At 39.3% G+C, this 19357-nt stretch overlaps 1 protein-coding gene across 7 annotated transcripts in view; it reads left to right on the top strand.

Annotated features, from left to right (window-relative positions):
• Positions 1–15072, top strand: part of LOC111572725 (BBX high mobility group box domain containing) — a 31301-nt gene extending 16229 nt beyond the window's left edge. For 6 of the 7 annotated variants that reach the window (XM_023276515.3, XM_023276517.3, XM_023276514.3 and 3 more), the window contains 8 exons: positions 2186–2251; positions 2747–3602; positions 4201–4336; positions 5940–6091; positions 6322–6411; positions 8174–8371; positions 8840–9032; positions 11683–15072. In XM_023276515.3, the coding sequence (XP_023132283.2) occupies positions 2186–2251; positions 2747–3602; positions 4201–4336; positions 5940–6091; positions 6322–6411; positions 8174–8371; positions 8840–9032; positions 11683–11761 (1770 nt within the window). In that variant the 3' untranslated portion in view covers positions 11762–15072. The remainder of the gene's footprint in view (positions 1–2185; positions 2252–2746; positions 3603–4200; positions 4337–5939; positions 6092–6321; positions 6412–8173; positions 8372–8839; positions 9033–11682) is intronic. The other variant, XM_035951099.2, reaches the window with a different exon arrangement.
• The last annotated feature ends 4285 nt before the right edge of the window (positions 15073–19357 follow it).

Below are 19357 nucleotides of genomic sequence, written 5' to 3'. Positions count from 1 at the left end.
CCAAGTCTGCTCAGTCATGGTAGGATTTCTGGTGGATGAAATCTTTTAAAAATTTGTGGTCTGCAGCGGTGGATTTGTAGTAGGATCACAATCATATGATCATCAGCAGGCAGCTGATGTAGTGTTCACTTGTTGTCATAGTTACAGTGATGCCATGCTGCTATCTTGCAATGATCCTGAAATCTTTAACAAATCTGTGGATCCAGACTATAATCTGCATCACTGCCAAAATGTAATCAGTTCATCCTTGTGTCATTTCTGACTTTCCCTGAAAATGTCATCAAAATCTGTTAGTCCGTTTTTCAGTAATACTGCTTACAGATATACCAACACCGATCATCACATACACTGATATTCAAAAGTTTGGGGTCACTTAGAAATGTTCTGATGTTTGAAAGAAAAGCATTTTTTTCCGTGAAGATAACATTGAATGAATCAGAAATACAGTCTAGATGTTGTTAATGTGGTAAATGACTATTCTAGCTGGAATTAGCTGATTTTTAATGGAATATCTCCACAGGGGTACAGAGGAACATTTCCAGCAACCATCACTCCTGTGTTCTAAATGCTACATTGTGTTAGCTAATGGTGTTGAAAGGCTAACTGATGATTAGAAAACCCTTGTGCAATTATGTTAGCACATGAATAAAAGTGTGAGTTTTCATGGAAAACATGAAACTGCCTGGGTGACCCCAAACTTTTGAACGATAGTGTAACTCCGCCGTGTTCTTTGGCGGAGAAATAAAATATTAAAAAATAATTTTTGTATTTTTTTTAGTTTTATCAGGCATGGACTAATTTTCTTCCCTTAGTTCTCCACAGTCTGATACTATTTGTAACTTTATGTGTTCCACATAGTCATGATATTTATTATCAGACAATAAAACAAAGAATACTTATTATATAGTCAAGCCATGTATGCCGCAGCTACTACAAACTACAGCTTCTGTGGTAGTTTTGTCATTATAGTGTTTCTAATTGTTTTTTACCCTGTTGAAATTCATTTTCTGGCAATATAACCAAAAGTATTCACACATATTTCTGAAAATGTCTCTTGTGATATGCCAACTCCACTTGTTTCACAAGAACATTCTCATAGCTGGATAGGCGCAAGAGCCATTTGGTCACCAACTTTATGACTGCAGTATATAAGGCCAATATTAGGCTCAGTGAAGCCAGGTGGCCTAGAGCAACCCAAATGAAGTTAAGCTTACCTCAAGGCACAAGCTATAGGTTTAGTTGTTCCTGCAATAGCAATGAAAATGGTGAAATTTCTCCTTAAAAGTGCGACGGTTGATTAAAAATTTCCAAGACTGTGCACACTGTGAGTGCATGGAGCATGTGCAAAGAGCGTGCATGTCAGTGGGAGCAGTAAATGTCATGAGTCCGGATGCCACAGGACACCGTACTGTCAACAGTGGGACTTTACTTAGTCATTATTTATGATGATTGTGTTGTTGTGACTGAAAAACCTGTGTGTAATGGCCTTTCTGTGACCAGATACACAGTGCATTGGAGCACTCACATTCCATTTTGTCGCAGTTGAGGTTGTTTCCTCTGAATGTTCTGTCACAGACACCTCAGGTTGATGTTACAGTACAACCCTGCTTTGCCAGTAGTCGACATCATGAGTCATGACAGTTACTGCTCACACATGCGCTTGCAGGCAGTTTATGTATACCAGACAAAAGTAGTGTATAAAGTTCTGCAATGTTGTGATCAACCCACATTACCTCACTACCGTTCAAAAATTTGGGGTCACTCAGACAATTTCATGTTTTCCATGAAAACTCAAAGAGACTCACACTTTTATCCATGTGCTAACATAATTGCACAAGGGTTTTCTGATCATCAGTTAGCCTTTCAACACCATTAGCTAACACAATGTAGCATTAGAACACAGGAGTGATGGTTGCTGGAAATGGGCCTCTGTATCCCTATGTAGATATTCCATTAAAAATCATCCATTTCCAGATAGAATAGTCATTTGCCACATTAACAATGTCTATACTGCATTTCAAATTAATTTAATGTCATCTTCACTGAAAAAAACTGCTTTTCTTTGAAAAATAAGGACGTTTCTAAGTGACCCGAAGCTTTTGAACGGTTGTGTGTGAATGTTGCTGAATAGTAATAGTATCTTATAACACAACAGTTGATAAAATGCATTACTATGTCTTCACAGTCATCGCTGTCTCTGGCACCTGAAGGAAAACCATGCAGACAATCTGCACTCTTTCAGCTTGCTGAGGTAAAACATTGAACTCTTTTTTGCTGTATTGCATATTTGATAATATATTTCAACTTTATTTAGTAACTAGTGAAAATGTTAATCTACAAAAGCATTCAATTTACCAGGTTGTACCAACATTGTTACAGAGTAACATTACTGATCTAAAGAAATGAAAAGATTGTAAAATTGTGACAATGATGACAAAGCCACTGTGTGTGTGTGTGTTTGTGCACATGCATGAGTGCTTGTGTGTGCTTGTTGCAAGAAAAGACTTGAGTAGAAAATAACAAGCAGTGATATTTTCTTACTTTTATTGATGCAAAGTCTTAAATGTACAGTTATTCCCTTCTTCCATTTGTATCCACAGCAGTAAAATGTATAAATTAGAAAGTAACGTGTATAATGTAATGTATGGAATGAGATGAAGCCATTATTTGTTATCATTTGGTGCATAGATTGTTAGAATTCTATCGTTATTTGATTAACATCGTTTTTTTTGTTGTGTTTGGTTAGATGTGTTTAGCATCTGAGGCCGGAAAAATGGACACAGTTGTATCTCAGCCAGAGGACAGCTCCTCTACAGCCTCTATCCAGCAAACTACCATCAAGCCAGAGGTCAAGGAGGAGAGAGCAGACACTAACAACTGTCCTCCCTCCCCACATGCATCAGCCCTCCTACCTTCACTCTCTTTTGTCACTTCTACCTCCACTGATGTCATTCCCCCACAAATCAGCAGCCAAAATACATGTGTCAAAAAGAAGAGCAAGAAAAAAGATGTGGCCAAATCAAATGAAGATGATCCGATGCCTTGTTCAGCAAAGAAGATAATCAAGAACTGTAACAATTCAGAATCAAACGTGGACAGTGTCTTCAGTACAATTGAGGCCGTGGCAAAAGGGGCCTGGATGGGCACAGAGGAAGATCCCAAGAAGAAGATCCAGAGCAGTCTTAGTGATGGAAACTCTGGTTTACCCAAAAAGAAAAGTAGGCCCAAAGCCAAGACCTTTATCAAAGAGAAAGAGGATGAGATGGATGACAGCAGTGGGCAGTGTGGGCAGTACAGCTCCTCTGAGGTGGAGAAGAAGGAAGAGATTACAGTTTGTCCCAAGACAGAAGCAGAAGAAGCAAATATAGAAAGCACAGACCTCCAGGGTCACATGGCAGAATCCTATTTCTCCCCTTGCAGCCATTCACCTGTTAAACTCAAAGAGGAGGACAGGGGGAAGGAGAGGGTGAGTGATGCAACCTCTGAGTCCAGCGCAGAAAACCGTGGCTCCAGGAAATCAGAGCGGAGCTGTAAAGGCGCCTTGTATAAAACTCTTGTCTCCGAGGGCATGCTGGCATCGCTGAGAGCCAATATTGACCGAGGTACTTTGATTCCAGAGCAAACTGATTAATCCATGTAGACAACACAATCTAAGCTGTGAATGTTATGTAGATGATGAATATTAATGAATTACAGTCAGGTCCATAAATATTTGAACCTGAAAAGTAACCTTTAAGTAACCTTTAAGATTTAAGTAAATCAAATTGTGACTTTTAATAATCGGTTGAAAATCCTTTGCAGTCAATGACAGCCTGAAGTTTGAAACCCACAGAAGTGCCACACTTGAAATGAATGCTAGACTTTTTATCTATTCTTTGTAAATGAAATAATTAGGGAATAACACACTCCTGGCCATGGAACAGCTGAGCAGCCAATTGTCCAATTACTTTTGGTCCATTTGAAAGGTGGAGGACACATATAAAATGTGTTGTAATTCCTACGCCTTTCACCTGATTTAGATGTAAATACCCTCAAATTTAAGCTGAAAGTCTGCACTTAAAGCACACCTTTACTGTTTCATTTCAAATCCATTGTTGTGGTGTACAGAGCCTAAATGCTGAAATTGTGTCAATGCCAAATATTTATGGACTTCACTGTATCTTTTGTCATTTGTCTGACGTGTTGTACATGTGTCTTCAGGTAAACGAGGTGCTGTCCGTGCTTCTGATCATGATGCTAACTGGGGTGATGACAGCTGGACAGTTTCACAGATGGGACCTAATAACCCCAAGAAGCTGAAAAAGTCCAAGTCCAAAGATGATTCTTCACAACAAGGGTGAGTCATATCTCTTCTTCTTACTATTCTATTTTTTTTTTTTTTTTTTTGCAAAGAAAGTCAAGGCTCTGGTATGGGAACTCTGCTCATCAGAAAGATCTGTGAGGAGTACCCTGACCGTATCATGAACACCTTCAGTGTGGTGCCCTCTCCTAAGGTGTCAGACACAGTGGTGGAGCCCGACAACGCCACTCTGTCCGTCCACCAGCTGGTTGAGAACACAGGCGAGACTTACTGCGTCGACAACTGCATCCCAGTTGTCTTCATCATTAAAAGGCACTCAGAAACTCTGGCAGGAAGACGTCTGGAAGACCCAAAGCCCCAACAGAATCAGAAGACAAGTTTCTGAGAGTCAAAAGCTTGGTCATAGGCAGCTCAGAGAACAACAGCTTCAAGCACAGCTTAATAGTGGTTGTAGTAAGCAAGTCTCAGTTTCAACTGTGAAGAGAAGACTTGGAGTTGCAGGTTTGACAGGTGGAGTCGCAGCAAGAAAGCCATTGCTAAGGCGTCAGAATATGAAAAAGAGGCTTGTCTGGGCCATGAAACACTGCTAATGGACTACTGAAGATTGGAAGAAGGTATTACGGACTGATGAATCAAAATTTTAAATCTTTGGTTCATCACACAGGATTTATGTACGCTGTTGAGTAGGAGAAAGGATGGTTCCTCAGTGCGTGACATCAACTGTCAAACATGGAGGAGGAAGCCTGATGGTCTGAAGCTGTTTTGCTGGATCCAGGGTCGGTGACTTGTACAGACTGAGAGGAACCCTGAACATACCCTCTGGTATGTTCCTATTGGACAGGGGTTCATCCTATAGCAAGATAATGACCCAAAACATAACACCAAGCTCTGCCAGAACTACCTTAGGAAAAAAGACACATTTATGAGAACTTCTGCAACAGAGTTGGGAAGAACATGCTGAAGAATATGTGATTTCCATTGTGGGAAGAATGCCACGAGTGTGTTCAGCTGTTATATCTGCCAAAGGTGGCTACTTTGATGAGTCAAAAGTTTAGAATACATTTTGGTTTATAAATAGATTTTTTTACTTCATTTTTTTATTTGTTCTACGCTTTTATGTCAGAGTACAATGAGACATTAAAATCTATAGTTTCCTATAAAAAAATGGAGAAATTGGCATGTTCTTATATATATATTTGTGTATTCTTTTCAGTAAATAATATAGCTACTCATAATATTGACAAGAATAATGAAATCATTTCACAAGCAGGCTTATGATGGGGAAAATGCTGTCCAGAACTGTTACATGGTACAAAAATTTCACCTGAATGAAGGCTTTAGGGTGCTGTTGTTTGAGTAAATACATCACACTGAATGGTCAACCAAGCTTAGAAAATATCACGAATTATACTAATGGAAACCTTGCTGCACACATTTGGCTGCTGAATGTGTTTGCATTTAGTTATAATGCTCATAATGTTAACCCTGTGGGACTGGACCAAGATGCTATAGCATACTTTTTCTGTGGGCACTTGAAAAACGTGGTAGAGATTACTCTGACATCCAGTTTGTCTTTAAGGTCAAGTATGGCTATTGATGATACAATCAGTGATGTTAAACTCTGAACTTTACTTGTCAGCTTAGGGAAGCTGGAGGAGGAGTTTGAGAAGAAGTTTAACAGCCTGCCACAGTATAGCCCAATGACTTTTGATAAGAAGGGGACAGCTGTCGCAAAGAAAAAGAAGACTGATGGTTCATCTGTTCAAGAGGATGCCTCTAATGCTAGAAAAGGTAGGAATTAAGTCTAACAATGGTTTGTCCACTGTATACACACAATGAATGTTGAATGTCCTCTCATCTTATCCATGATCCACCCTGCTGCTGTTTGTTCACTCATGTTTCTGACACTTTGGTATTCTTGACCAGTTTTCTCTTTGTTAAAACAAAAACATTTGGACTGCATAACATAGCATTTCCATGCTCTTTTTTTCTTTGTTCTTTTTGTTCTTTTGCTCTATCAGGGCCATCTCCATCTCAGAAAAAGACTTCATTCCACAAGATTGTTAGGAAGCACAAACACAAAAAGGAGAAAGCACGTGCAGTGGACGAAGGTGAACTAGAATGTTGATGTTTGTGCATTCTGTAGCAGGGGTGTGAACATTGTCAAAGATATGCCATCAATTTTCTAACAGACAACCATTAGCAATGCTCTCAAAATCATCAAAATGTTGCAGGTGACTTTCAATTTACCTTCAAAACTCAAGCATTCTATTGGCTTGCCGTATACAAGGCTACACAGTAAGCTAGTCTCCACTGAGACGTACAACACACATTTCAACTTGCAATATTTATACTATAAAGAAAGAAAATATTCATGACGAATTCTGTTTTCAAGCCTATTCACTTTAGCGTTGTTAAATCACAATGATGCCAAATACATGAATATAGAATTGTTGTATTTGTAACTTAACTCCTTGTAACGAAGAAATTGAAATTATCCTACAGTACACCGCCACAATGGACTCAAAATGAAGCAATCAACATGTGATTAGCATATAGACTTTCATCTTTAATTTAAAGACTTCAACAAAACTATTGCATGAACTGTTTAGGACTTTAAACCATTTATTACACAGCTCCTCCATTTCCACAGGCTCAAAATGTTTTCGACAGTTGATCAATGAGCAGTTTCGTATTCAAGTGGGGCCTATTTCCTAATTTTTTAATGCCAAATTAAGGAGATGAAAGGTCTGGAGTTGATTATAAATGTTGTTTTTGCATTTAGTAGCTGTTCATGGGAACTTTGAACACGTGGTCCAAATAGTTGTTGTGAAAGTAGCCATTATGCGGAAACACCAAAACAGACAGATCAAGAGAGATAGACGAAACTTTAGGAGTGGCCAAAACAACAATGTGGCACATTCTTCTAAAGATAGAATGCACTGGCTTTCTTAGCAATACCAAAAGACCTGGAGCACCACAGAAAACAGCTCAAGTGATGACCACAGAATTCATTCTTTGATGAGGAGCAACAAGCCCTTCTAACATCTGGTCAAGTCAACAACAGGTGAATGATGAGAAGAGTATGGAGAAAGAAAGGAAGAACTAATGATCCAAAGCACATCATCAATCAAACATTATGGAATCGGTGTTATGGCATGGGCATGTGTGGCTGTCGGTGGAACTGTGTCACTGGTGCTTCTTGATGATGTGAAAGCTGATATATGCAGCAGGATGAATTCTAAAATATACAGGGCTGTGCTCAGATTCAGATGCATTGCTGCACAACTGATAGGATGGGGCTTCACAGTACAGATGGATAATGACCTAAAACGTGTCATAACGGCAACCCAAAACCTTTTTAAGACAACGAAATGTAATGTTTTTAAATGAAAGAGTCAGTCTCCTGACCTCAACCCCAAACAGCTTGCTTTTCACTTACTGAAGACAAAACTGAGGGTAGAAAGACCTGCAACTAAAGGCAGCAGTAGCAAAGACCTGGCAAAGCATCTCAAGGAGAACTCAGCATCTGGTTATGTCCAGGGGTTTCAGAGTTTAGACTGTCATTGACTGCAAAGGCAAGACTCCACGCAAGTATTAACAGTAAGCCTTATAACTGCATTTTTTAAATTTGTGCAATTACCTTTGAGCCTGTGAAAATGGGACTTTGTAGAAAATAGCTGTAAATCCTAATGGTTGAATCAATAGTTTTGTAAATTAAAGCCAACAGTCCACACTTCAATCACATATCGAGTTCAAATCCGTTGTCATGGTGCACCTAGGCAGAATTACTCTATTTGTGCCATGGGATTTTCATTTCCTCCTATGTATAATAGTCACTAAAGTCCATTCTGATGAATCTGTTCTCCACAGCCGTGGTAGAGAGTGATTCCATGATGCTGGATTCAGCTTCAAAAGCCAAATCATGTGCCCCTGTTGCCATAATGTGCCCTGATGTCCAGGGTATGACTAACATGGAGATGCTAGTTGGTAGCCAGAAGAGGAAGGCTAGGAAGACCAAGATCACACACTTGGTTCGCACAGCTGATGGCAGCGTTTCTCCAGCTGAAGGTGAGTGATGAATGATGGATCAATTGATCAGTCAGTCTTTCAGGCTTTTCAGCTAAAATTTATATATTTATTTTTAAAATATATGATCCACTTTGAAAATGGCAGATATTCTATTATTTATGCTATTAACTTAATATTGTACTTTATTTTACAATTTATGTTATCAGTTGCTTGATACAGTTTCTTGATGTTTTTATCTTCTCAACCAGTTCGTTTTTCCTTTATGTCATTTATACTACCAGTCAAGTTTGGACACACCTTTTCATTCAATGGTTTTTATTTAATTAAAATTTAATCTTCAAATATTGAAATGACTAATCAAAAATAAAAAATAATTCTTTTTTTTTTTTTTTTTAACTTTTGTTACTTTTTAAAATTATTAAGGGGGTTCAATGTCATCAATCTGGCAATAAAAAAAAAATGTTTGTGATGTTCCTGAGAAATGAACATGTTTGCTTTTTGCTACAGAGGACAAAACAAGGGACCTGAACCAGGAACAGGATAAGAAGCCATTATCCCAACAGAATTTATGCAATGAAAAAGGGTGCTACAGTAATCCCAGAGCAGAGGAGGCAGAGAGGAGCACCGTACCACAAGAGCTACCTGCTTTCTTGAGCTTGGCTGCCCTTGCTGAGGTAGCAGCCATGGAAAACGTTCACAGGTAGAGACAGCCTAGCTTCTGCACAACAACATGGAGTACATGCACTTGACTTTAGCATATGCTAGACATGCGTGCTTATAATGCTAATAATGCGAAGATACTTATTGTCAACCAATTAAGTATGCCATGTGCTATACAAAAAACCCCAAAAAACTATTTTGCAAAGTACAATTAACAACTTTTAGCCCCAACCCTTAGCTAATTTTGTTGTTCTTTTTAGGATAATTGAGCAAAATTTCCATTGTTACATTTCAGGATATTGTCATTCAAGTGGTCTTAGAGAAAACGAGAATTCTGGCTTCATTTTCAGGCTTTAGGTAGCCCATGATTGAAGATTTTTAGCCAGTCATGGGGCTTTTCACAGATCAGCTGAGATACTATAAATAGCAACAAAGTCCTTGTGAGTACATGATCTGGTGGTGCAATGGGAGGATTTTACTTTAGAGACTGGGGTTCCAATCCCTGAGGAATTAAGGTTGACTTTTAGCTTGACTATCGTTGCAGTGTCTGAAGTGCATACTCGTGTAGTGGAACAATTTAGTATAGAGATGGGGAGGAACTACCTTTTTGTTAGTTTTTTTTTTTTGTGCCTTTTCCAGGTTATTACGTACTGCAGCTGGATGTGAATGCGTTGGGTTTTTTTGCTAATAGATGAGTGTTTATTTGGGGCTGCACAGTAGCTTGGTGGTTAGCATCATAGCCTTGCAGCTAGAAGATCCCTTGTTCACGTCCCGGCCTGGGCCTGGGATCTTTGTGCATGGAGTTTGCATGTTCTCCCAGTGCATGTGTGGGTTTTCTCCAGGTTCTCCAGCTTCCTTCCACAGTCCAAAAACCTGCTGAGGTTAATTGGTAACTCTAAATTTCCCCCCATGACCCTAATGAGGATTAAGCAGTGTATAGATGATGGATGGATGGATGAATGTTTATGTCCAAAAGCTTAGTTAGATTTGAATTGTTCTACCATTTTATTCAGGAAGACACATTTACCTTCTAAAATCTGCCAATTCTGTTTCTTTTTTTTAGGAAAAACAAATGGCTCTTGCAAATATTTTTAAATTATTTATTTTCTGAAATAGATGCTGGCTACTGCTAGCAACTGTCGTACACCTCTAAATGCATTCATCAAACATCATCAGCTCCCTCTTTAGCGTGTCATCTCATATCTTTTACACCTCATGCAGTAACTAGTCATACAAACAGATGTGTTCTTACTTGGCACATATGGGTGATCTAAAAGAACTTTTCACATTGTTGTTGTCTTGTATTTGTTATTTCAAAAGAACTTCACAAGTGCCAACCTAATACTTCTATTGACTTAGAGACCCTCTCTTGTGTAAATCAAGTCTTTTTTTTAACTTGCTAAAATGTACACATGGTGTTTTTATAAGCAAAATAAGAAGTCAGCACTATGGCTGAGCATTGCTATCATCAAACTACAGTGTACTGATCACAGATTCTAAAAGACGGATTTAGACTGACAGGGTTTCATACGCAGCAAACCAGACTAACCCTGTCATCTTGCAGGGTAAGGATTTTCATCAGGATTTTCATGTTCAGAATCAGTTTATGGCTGAATTATTCCAATATTACAATTACATTGTGTATTATGGAGTAGTTTCACAGCGTTTGAGAAGCATCATAGGTGAGCTGGTGTGCTCGAGCTTCAGTGAGTAAGGAAGAGTGGGTAGAGAGAGAGGTGGGAAGCACTGGTGCAGAGTTGCATCTAAGCCATTTTAGGCAAACATCCTCTATTGTAACACCTGTCACCAACACAGCATCACCTTTAGTAGAGTATGTTCTCTCAGCCATGTCCATGACAGTTGCATTGACTTGACAGCTTGTGCATTTTAATCAGAGACCATGTGCTTACATCCATCCATTCATCCACCCACCCACCGCCTCAGTAGGGTGGTGGGGGACTGGAGTCTATCCCAGATGTCTCAGGATGAAGGCAGGAGACACCCTGGACAGGTCGCCAGTCTATCACAGGGCTACACATACAGACAAACACTCATATTCACACACCTACGGACAATTTAGAGTTACCAATTAACCTCAGCACGTTTTTGGACTGTGGGAGGAAGCCAGAGAACCTGTTGAAAGCCCACACATGCACAGGGAGAACATGCAAACGCCATACAGAAAGATCCCAAACAACATGAACCGGGGATCTTCTAGGTGTGAGGCGTGGATGCTAACAACAGAACCACCGTGCAGCCTTGTCACAATACAGTACTGTGATATTCCTGTAGCATTTTCACAGATTTTTCTGCCAAATACTGTATGTGACATGATCACTGATGTTTTGATTGATTTTCAGAGTAGTTGATTTCCATCTTATAAAGTACAGTACATGTATACATAGATGCATAGTCTGCACAGATGCACACATACTGCAGACACACATGTAGTCTAAAACGAAATAAAATAATACAGTCCTTAAACAGCTCCAAAAACAAACAAAAAAACCAGATGATACTGCTCTGAGCCCTGCAGTGTGAAGCTCTCTATCTATTTTGGTGACATTATTGGGAATGAAAAGACAGCAGGCATGTTACCTAAAGCAAAAGTCTTACATGCTTCAATTTTAAAGATACCTTAAAAACTGTGAACACACTCCTCTAAAGTCTTCTCTAATGGTCTGTTTCAGGGGCCAGAGAGGTTTGGCCGAGAGTCAAAAGACGGAGCTCGGCCAGACAGCAGTTCTCATCTCCTGTGCTGATCAGTGAAACTCTGCTGCTGCTGGTATATGAAGCCACAAAACGGACATTGGCAGTGTAGCTTTACTTTCCTCAGTGGTAACCCCACGCTGAGTGAAGACTTGATCAGGAAGCTTGGGACAGACTCCACCTTCCCCCTCGTGGTGAATTTGCTTGAGCAGGGATTTATGGTGGGGGAAAGAGACCCTCTCCTCATCGTCCCTGCTCCCTGCTCTCTCAGTGTTTTCCCCTGAAGCCTTCCTTTAGTTGAGGGTGGATGCCTTTCTTAAGTCCTCGCCCTGCTTAGATTTTCTATTAGGACCTGTGGAAGAACCAAGCTGTCTCCTAGTGCATGGCTTCCCTTATAGAGATGGTTGTCATGGGTTTATTGTGCACTGTTTTGTCAAATAGAGGCCATTTTTAAGGTCAAGTCCTGCGATTGAAAAAATGGCATTTTAGGTAGGGAAAATACCCGACACTGCATTTGTTTTGTAGGCAAACACAGCTTTCTGGCATCTTTTTACCTCACACACACCTGCTGAAGAGTTCCCTCCACCTCTGCTACAATACCTCTATATTTAAATAGCTCTTATCCCTTCCAGTCCTTCCAGCTTCAACCCAAAATTACTTTAACCAGGGTAAATTATAATGATGGATAGACCTCTACTACCAACTACTTGCATAATGTTTCTGTGTGGTACACTAATAGTGTACTCAAATTATGAAGAAATCATGGCTGAGTTGTTGATATGTGCGCTTAGATGATGCTACTTATAAACAGTGTGTGGTAGCTACCAATAATCATGTTAGACTGAATGTGAAAAGTAGGCCTGTGCATACCCTTGCTTCTGAACCAGAGGGGACTGTAGCTGAGGGTGTTTGCTCTGTTTATCTTTGAATAGTAAGTTCACAGTGTCTCAGTGAGGCTTATGAGACTGTAGGTCTGCTAATAAACTGCTTATTGTGACGGGGAGGTTGAGTGAAACTGATTAAAATATAGCCTTAAACCTCCCACCTCCACATTCTTTGCCATGACAAAGCCCTCAACTAGCTTCTTTTTCTATGTCATCACAGTCCCAGAGTTAGAGTAAACATTTTTCAATAGTGAATTGCAGTCTTTGTCAATACTTGATCTTATTGCAGTTTGCGTAGCAGTGAGAAAGGTGAAATTCTTGTGTGCAACTTATTTTCTGGATTTTTATTTTTTTTTTTTGGGTTTTTATTGTTGGTGTTTATTCCGTAAAAACTGCACTAATTCATTGCTGAAGTTTGAGTTGCTCATGAAAGGGTAATGATAAAATGCCTCGTCTCCACCAGTCATGGTTCTTATGCCATAGCCTGTCTCAATAGTGTCTTTAATGCCCTCAGGACCTGGCTAAAGCCAGCTACAAGTTGCTACACAAAGGGTCAGGTGTTAGTCAGTCTCAATGAATTATTTCTTTTATTAAATTGTTTTGTATTACAAGTCTCATAAAATGAGCAAGTTAGTCAAAAAAAATAAACAAAACAATGCAGAATTAAATTTGCTGTTTTTGTTTTTCTGATTTTGTGCGCAAACCAAATATGGATTTGATGTGACAAAATCAGACAGCACTGTGCTTTGGTTCCTCTTAGACCTAATGGTGACGAGGCATTTATTAATTCCCCACTTGTTTCCTTTTGGCCTTTTGAGATTTTATTGCCAAGTAATGGTCTATTCAGAGGTCACATGTAATCAATGTTCTGATTGTAGAAGTATTTATATATACATGGAACTTGGTGTTCTTTATTTTGGGTTTTTTATGTTTGGTCAGAATCATTACATTCCCCACGTCTGTCTTGGCCATACTTCTGTGTAATGTTTATCAGCTGTAAAAATGCATAAGGATGCAGTTATACTGCAGGTTTCTTGTCTTCCCAAGAGCTGGTGGAACCTGGAAGAGCTGCTGACACATGCTAATCGAGGCTAAATGAGAGCTGTGCAGACTGCCCAGCAATACCTCTCTCCTCCTGACCCAACAGCCTTTTGTTCCTCTGTGTAGACCAGTACTACATCTGTCACATTTTAGATTCAGTCACATTTATAAGTTGTGTCGCTTTTTGTTTTCCTATTTTACCATTCTAACTTTATAAGTGTGTGCATTTATGATGTTCTTTTAAGTAGGTACTTGACGAACTTCATTGGTTTTTCCTGAGGTCAAGTTTACTGGACTGTTGTCAAAAAAGTTCAAGCTCATAGAGAATGAAACATCTGTGCTTACATGGTAAGCAAGTAGGCATTGAGAAATTGGTGGCTTTTTCACCTGTGGAGGTATATATGAGTGTACTTCAAAAAGTTCTTGGCCTCATCCAGATGCAAGAGACAAAACTCTCATTTTGGGGCATAATTATATACTATAAGCCTAATATCACTTCCACAAAAATTCAAATGATTGTTGCAATTTCTTTGCAAGGAGAGGATAGACTGGAGCTGGTGTGCTGTTGCTCCAGGACAACGTACCGTCCACACAGCACAGGTAGCAGTCAGCACAGGTGCACAGCGCGCCACTTCTAAACTTTCCTCTTCTTTTTTCTTTGGTTATTTCAAAAAATGTGACTTTTCCTGGACAGTGATGGCAGCTTTCTAGTATTCAGCTGCTCTCCAAAATGGGAGTTACGTCATTTCCGGGTAAAGCTGAGAAGTGGTAAAAATACTCTCATATATGTCCATGACCGCTTCAGAAATTCTTTGGTATGTGTTAAGAATGCTTTTTGACACTTAATGACAGGACAGTCAAATAAGAAACATATGGGTCTTAGTGATTTGTTATGTATTAAAATAGTATGTATTTTTCCTAAATCAAGGCATTGTTACATGGTAATGATGTTTGCTTACGTAGGCCCTTGTGTGTAAGTAGTGGTTTACATGCAACAAATCTATAGTTCCTCTATGAATTTGTGCTTGAACTCTAACAAACTTACTGCATGTTTCCAAGTTAAAATTACAGGACCCACAGTATGCCAATGTGTGTGTGTGTGTATATATGTATACACACACACACACACACACACACACACACACAGATATGACAGAAAGCTATTTTAAGGATGCTATCATTCAAGCAGTAAACTGTATAGTTCTTCCACTGGTGGCCATCAGTGTAATTCTTTGCAAAGACAAAGAAATTGTCTTCCCCCCCAAAATAGAGATATATTTCTTTATAGCAAGTGAGTTTATTGACATTTGCCAAAGAAAGGGAAAGGTATATTCAAATGGAAATCCTGTTTAAAAAAAAAAAGCTTGCATAACAGTTGCACTGAATTTTTTAGGTTTTTTAAATATTCAGGTAACAATATTAGCACAATTCATCCTGTGTATCAAATGGGATTTCCTTGGTGTTTGAACCCAGAGTTGGAACGAAGTGCAACAAAAGGGCACATCTCAATGCCTCTTTTATTATACAGTATTTGCACCTTATGACCCAAACCAAAATTATCATGGTCTTTGAAGAAAATATATAATTTAACCCAGTGAATGGAAATTATGCATTTTAACTATATATATATATATATATATATATATATATATATATATATATATATATATATATATATATATATATATATGAGAATCCAGTCAATAACTAAACCACACATCTACAAAACAGCCATAAATGTGTCATTTCCATATCCCTTCACTTTTTTTATCTAGAAATCTCTATAATGTTGAAATTCCTATATTAGTTACCTAAATGACTATAATACCCTTTTGTGCTAGTACTGTCTTCTTGAATGTAATCATTTTGTACTTGTATTTTTCTAATTCAGTCTTGATTGTACTGTATGTATGCTATGATGGTATACTGTTCCTTAGGTGCATAGTTTGTTACAACTAACAGTTCTTAAGACAAGATAGCTGCTGCTCTGTGAACTTGGTGGAAATGTAAGGAAGATTTAAGTCCAAAGGACTTACTGTACCATGGAAGCATCCATAAGACTGGTAACTGAGAGATTCTTGCATTTTGAGTGGTGGGACAATATCTTTCCAAGATTTGCTACTTCTTTTTCTTTTGCAGTTAAAGTGAAAGTCTGTTCAGGACAGTTTATAAAACAGCAACACTCCTGAAACAGAACATATGAATGCTTGAGTTTTGACTTATTTATTACTGTTCCTTTTCATAGGTTTAGTCAAATAAACAATGAAATATACAACTGAATATGCATCCGTTGATACATGAACGAGTTAAAGCTTACCTGCCCTTTACTGGAATGTAGATCATGACTTCCTTTGGTTGTTTTGGTGGTAAATGCCAATTCTCTTATGTCAGTTTCATCTGATAAGTTGTACATGTGCTTTCTCCAATTTTTGTTATCGATAATCATCGTGACAGATATGTATTTTTGATTGTTAAAGCCCAGTTGTTTCGTGCTGCCTTGCCTTACTGGAACCCCTGCTTAGTGTGGGATCCCTCAGCAACCCACCCTTCCCACTCCTATGTCATAACACTGTTTGCTGATGCAAATGTTATTCCTTTTACACTATCTGCTGACACAACTATTACTTCTTGAACACCTATTAAAATAACATCTATTACATCTGTGTGAAAAGATTTTATTGTGTAGCTATTTAACCCAATGTCCCTCTCACTGGACAGTAATACTGATTAGACTTTTAGAGATACAATATACAGAAATATTCAGATATATACTGCAACAGGTTCATTTATTCTCATCAGGTAAAATAAAAGTATAAAAAAAAATTACATATATATATACTCACTACCATTCACAAGTTTAGGGTCACTTAGAAATGTCCTTATTTTTGAAAGCTTTTTTTTCAATGAAGATAACATTAATTGAATCAGAAATACAGTCTAGACATTGTTAATGTGGTAAATGACTATTCTAGCTGGAAACAGCTGATTTTTAATAGAATATCTACATAGAGGTACAGAGGAACATTTCCAGCAACCATCACTCCTGTGTTCTAATGCTACATTGTGTTAGTTAATGGTGTTGAAAGGCTAATTGATGATTAGAAAACCTTTGTGCAATTATGTTAGCACATGAATAAAAGTGAGTTTTCATGGAAAACATGACATTGTTTGGGTGACTCCAAACTTTTGAACGGTAGTGTGTGTATATATAATGACTTAAGCCCGAACTTTATAACCACCCGACTAATATTGAGTAGGTCCACCTCGTTCTACTAAAACAGCTCTGACCCGCTGAGGCATGGACTCCACTAGACCTCTGAAGGTGTCCTGTGGTATCAGACACCAAGAAGTTAGCAGCAAATCCCTTAAGTCCTGGAAGTTGTGAGGTGGAGCCTCCATGGATCTGAGTTGTTTTTCCAGCACATCCCACAGATGCTCGATTGGATTGAGATCTGGGGAATTTGGAGGCCAAGTCAACACCTTAAACTCTTCATCGTGTTCCTCAAACCATTCCTGAACCGTTTTTGCAGAGTGACAAGGGGCATTATCCTGCTGAAAGATGCCACTGCCATCAGGGAATACCACTGCCATGAAAGGGTGTACATGGTCAGCAACGATGCTTAGGTAGGTGGTACGTGTCAAAGTAACATCCACATGAATCCCAGGACCCAAGGTTTCCCAGCAGAACACTGCCCAAAGCATCACACTGTCTCCACCAGCTTGCCTTCTTTCCATAGTGCATCCTGCCGCCATCTCTTCTCCGGGTAAACGACGCACACACACCTGGCCGTCCACATGTTGGAAAAGGAAACGTGATTCGCCAGAGTAGGCCACTTTCTTCCATTGCTCTGTGGTCCATTTCTGATGCTCCCGAGCCCACTGCAGGCGTTTTCTGCGGTGGACAGGCGTCAGCATGGGCACCCTGACTGGTCTGCAGCTGCGCAGTCCCATTCGCAGCAAGCTGCGATGCACCGTGTGTTCTGACACCTTTCTATCAAAGCCAGCATTAAGCTTCTCGGCAATCTGTGCTACAGTAGCCCTCCTGTGGGACTGGACCACACGGGCCAGCCTCCGCTCCCCCCGCGCATCTATAAGCCTTGGCCGCCCGTGACCCTGTCGCCGGTTCACCGGTTGTCCTTCCTTTGCCCACTTTTGATAGGTACTAACCACTGCAAACCGGGAACAGCCCACAAAACCCGCCGTCTTGGAGATACTCTGACCCAGCCGTCTTGCCATCACAATCTGGCCCTTCTCAAAGTCGCTCAGGTCCTTACTCTTGCCCATGTTCTCTGCTGTGTGCTGGGTAGCGGACGCCAAAGATGGCGCCGCTCACTGAATGAAAATAGTTTGACTGGAGCTGACAGGAGCCAAGACATGTGTGAGCTCAGTGTTTTCTTCCTGTGACTCCGCCTCCACATTCTGTCCATTTTCTATAGTTTTTTAAAAAGATAATGCTGCTCTACACCGCCATAGGCTACAGAATTTCTCTTTGCAAATGTACAAAACTGTGAAGGAGGGAATACAGGAATAAAAAAGTAATACGCATTCATAAGAAGTATCATCAGCTCAAGAAATGCATCCAAGCCACAGACTGTATATCTATGTGTGTATATATATATATGTGTGTATCTTTATTATACAGTCTATGATCCAAGCCTTAGTTAAAATTGTTTATCCACTTTTCTTCTTTATATAATGAACATGTCCTCCATGTGTTGTGTAGTTTTATGCATCAATAAACTAGTACCAAACCGCTCCTTCTTCTTATCCTTAGAAACAACAAAAACTGACGGTTTTAAGTCTACATTTATATGACACCTGTTTCACTGGATGTATTTCATGCACATTTTGAAATGAAAACAAACCGTTTAACTTTATTAATATGACAGCAGCTGTTCCCAACTAGTCACACATTATTCTAAATGAGTTCTCCATCCAGTAATGTCTGAAAGAATCTTCCTGCGGGCAGAGTTACAGCTTACAGCACATTGCTATATACACTACCAGTCAAAAGTTTGGACACATCTCATTCTATGTTTTTTTCTTTATTTTACTGCTTTCTAAAGTGTAGATACATACAGGAGACATCAAAATTACAAAGCAAGATATATGGAATTATGTAGCAAACAATTGTGAAGTAAATCTAAATATGTTTTATATTTTAGAATTTTCAAAGTAGCCACCCTTTGCTTTGATGACAGCTTTGCACACTCTTGGCCTTCTCTCAGTGAGCTTCATGAGGTAGTCACCTGAAATGGTTTTCACTTCACAGATGTGCCTTGTCAAGGTTCATTTGTGGAATTTCTTGCCTTCTTAATGGGGTTGGAACCATCAGTTGTGTTGTGCAGAAGTCAGGTTGATACACAGTTGACAGCCCTATTTTACAACTGTTAGAATCCATATTATGGCAAGAACCAATCAGCTAAGTAAAGAGAAACGACAGTCCATCATTACTTTAAGAACTGAAGATCAGTCAGTCTGGAAAATTGCAAAAACTTTGAATGTATCCCCAAATGCAGCCGCAAAAACCATCAAGCGCTACGACAAAACTGGCTCACATGAGAACTTCCCCAGGAAAGGAAGACGAAGAGTCACCTCTGCTGCTGAGGATCAGTTCATCTGAGTCACCAGCCTCAGAAATGGAAAGTTAACAGCACCTCAGATAAGAGCCCAGATAAATGCTACACAGAGTTCTAGTAGCAGACACATCTCTACATCAACTGTTCAGAGG

This window comes from Amphiprion ocellaris, chromosome 14 (assembly GCF_022539595.1).
Source record: "Amphiprion ocellaris isolate individual 3 ecotype Okinawa chromosome 14, ASM2253959v1, whole genome shotgun sequence".
Taxonomy (NCBI): Eukaryota; Metazoa; Chordata; class Actinopteri; family Pomacentridae; genus Amphiprion; species Amphiprion ocellaris.
Note: the sequence above shows the minus strand (reverse complement) of the source record. Positions and strands in the feature narration are given on the sequence as shown.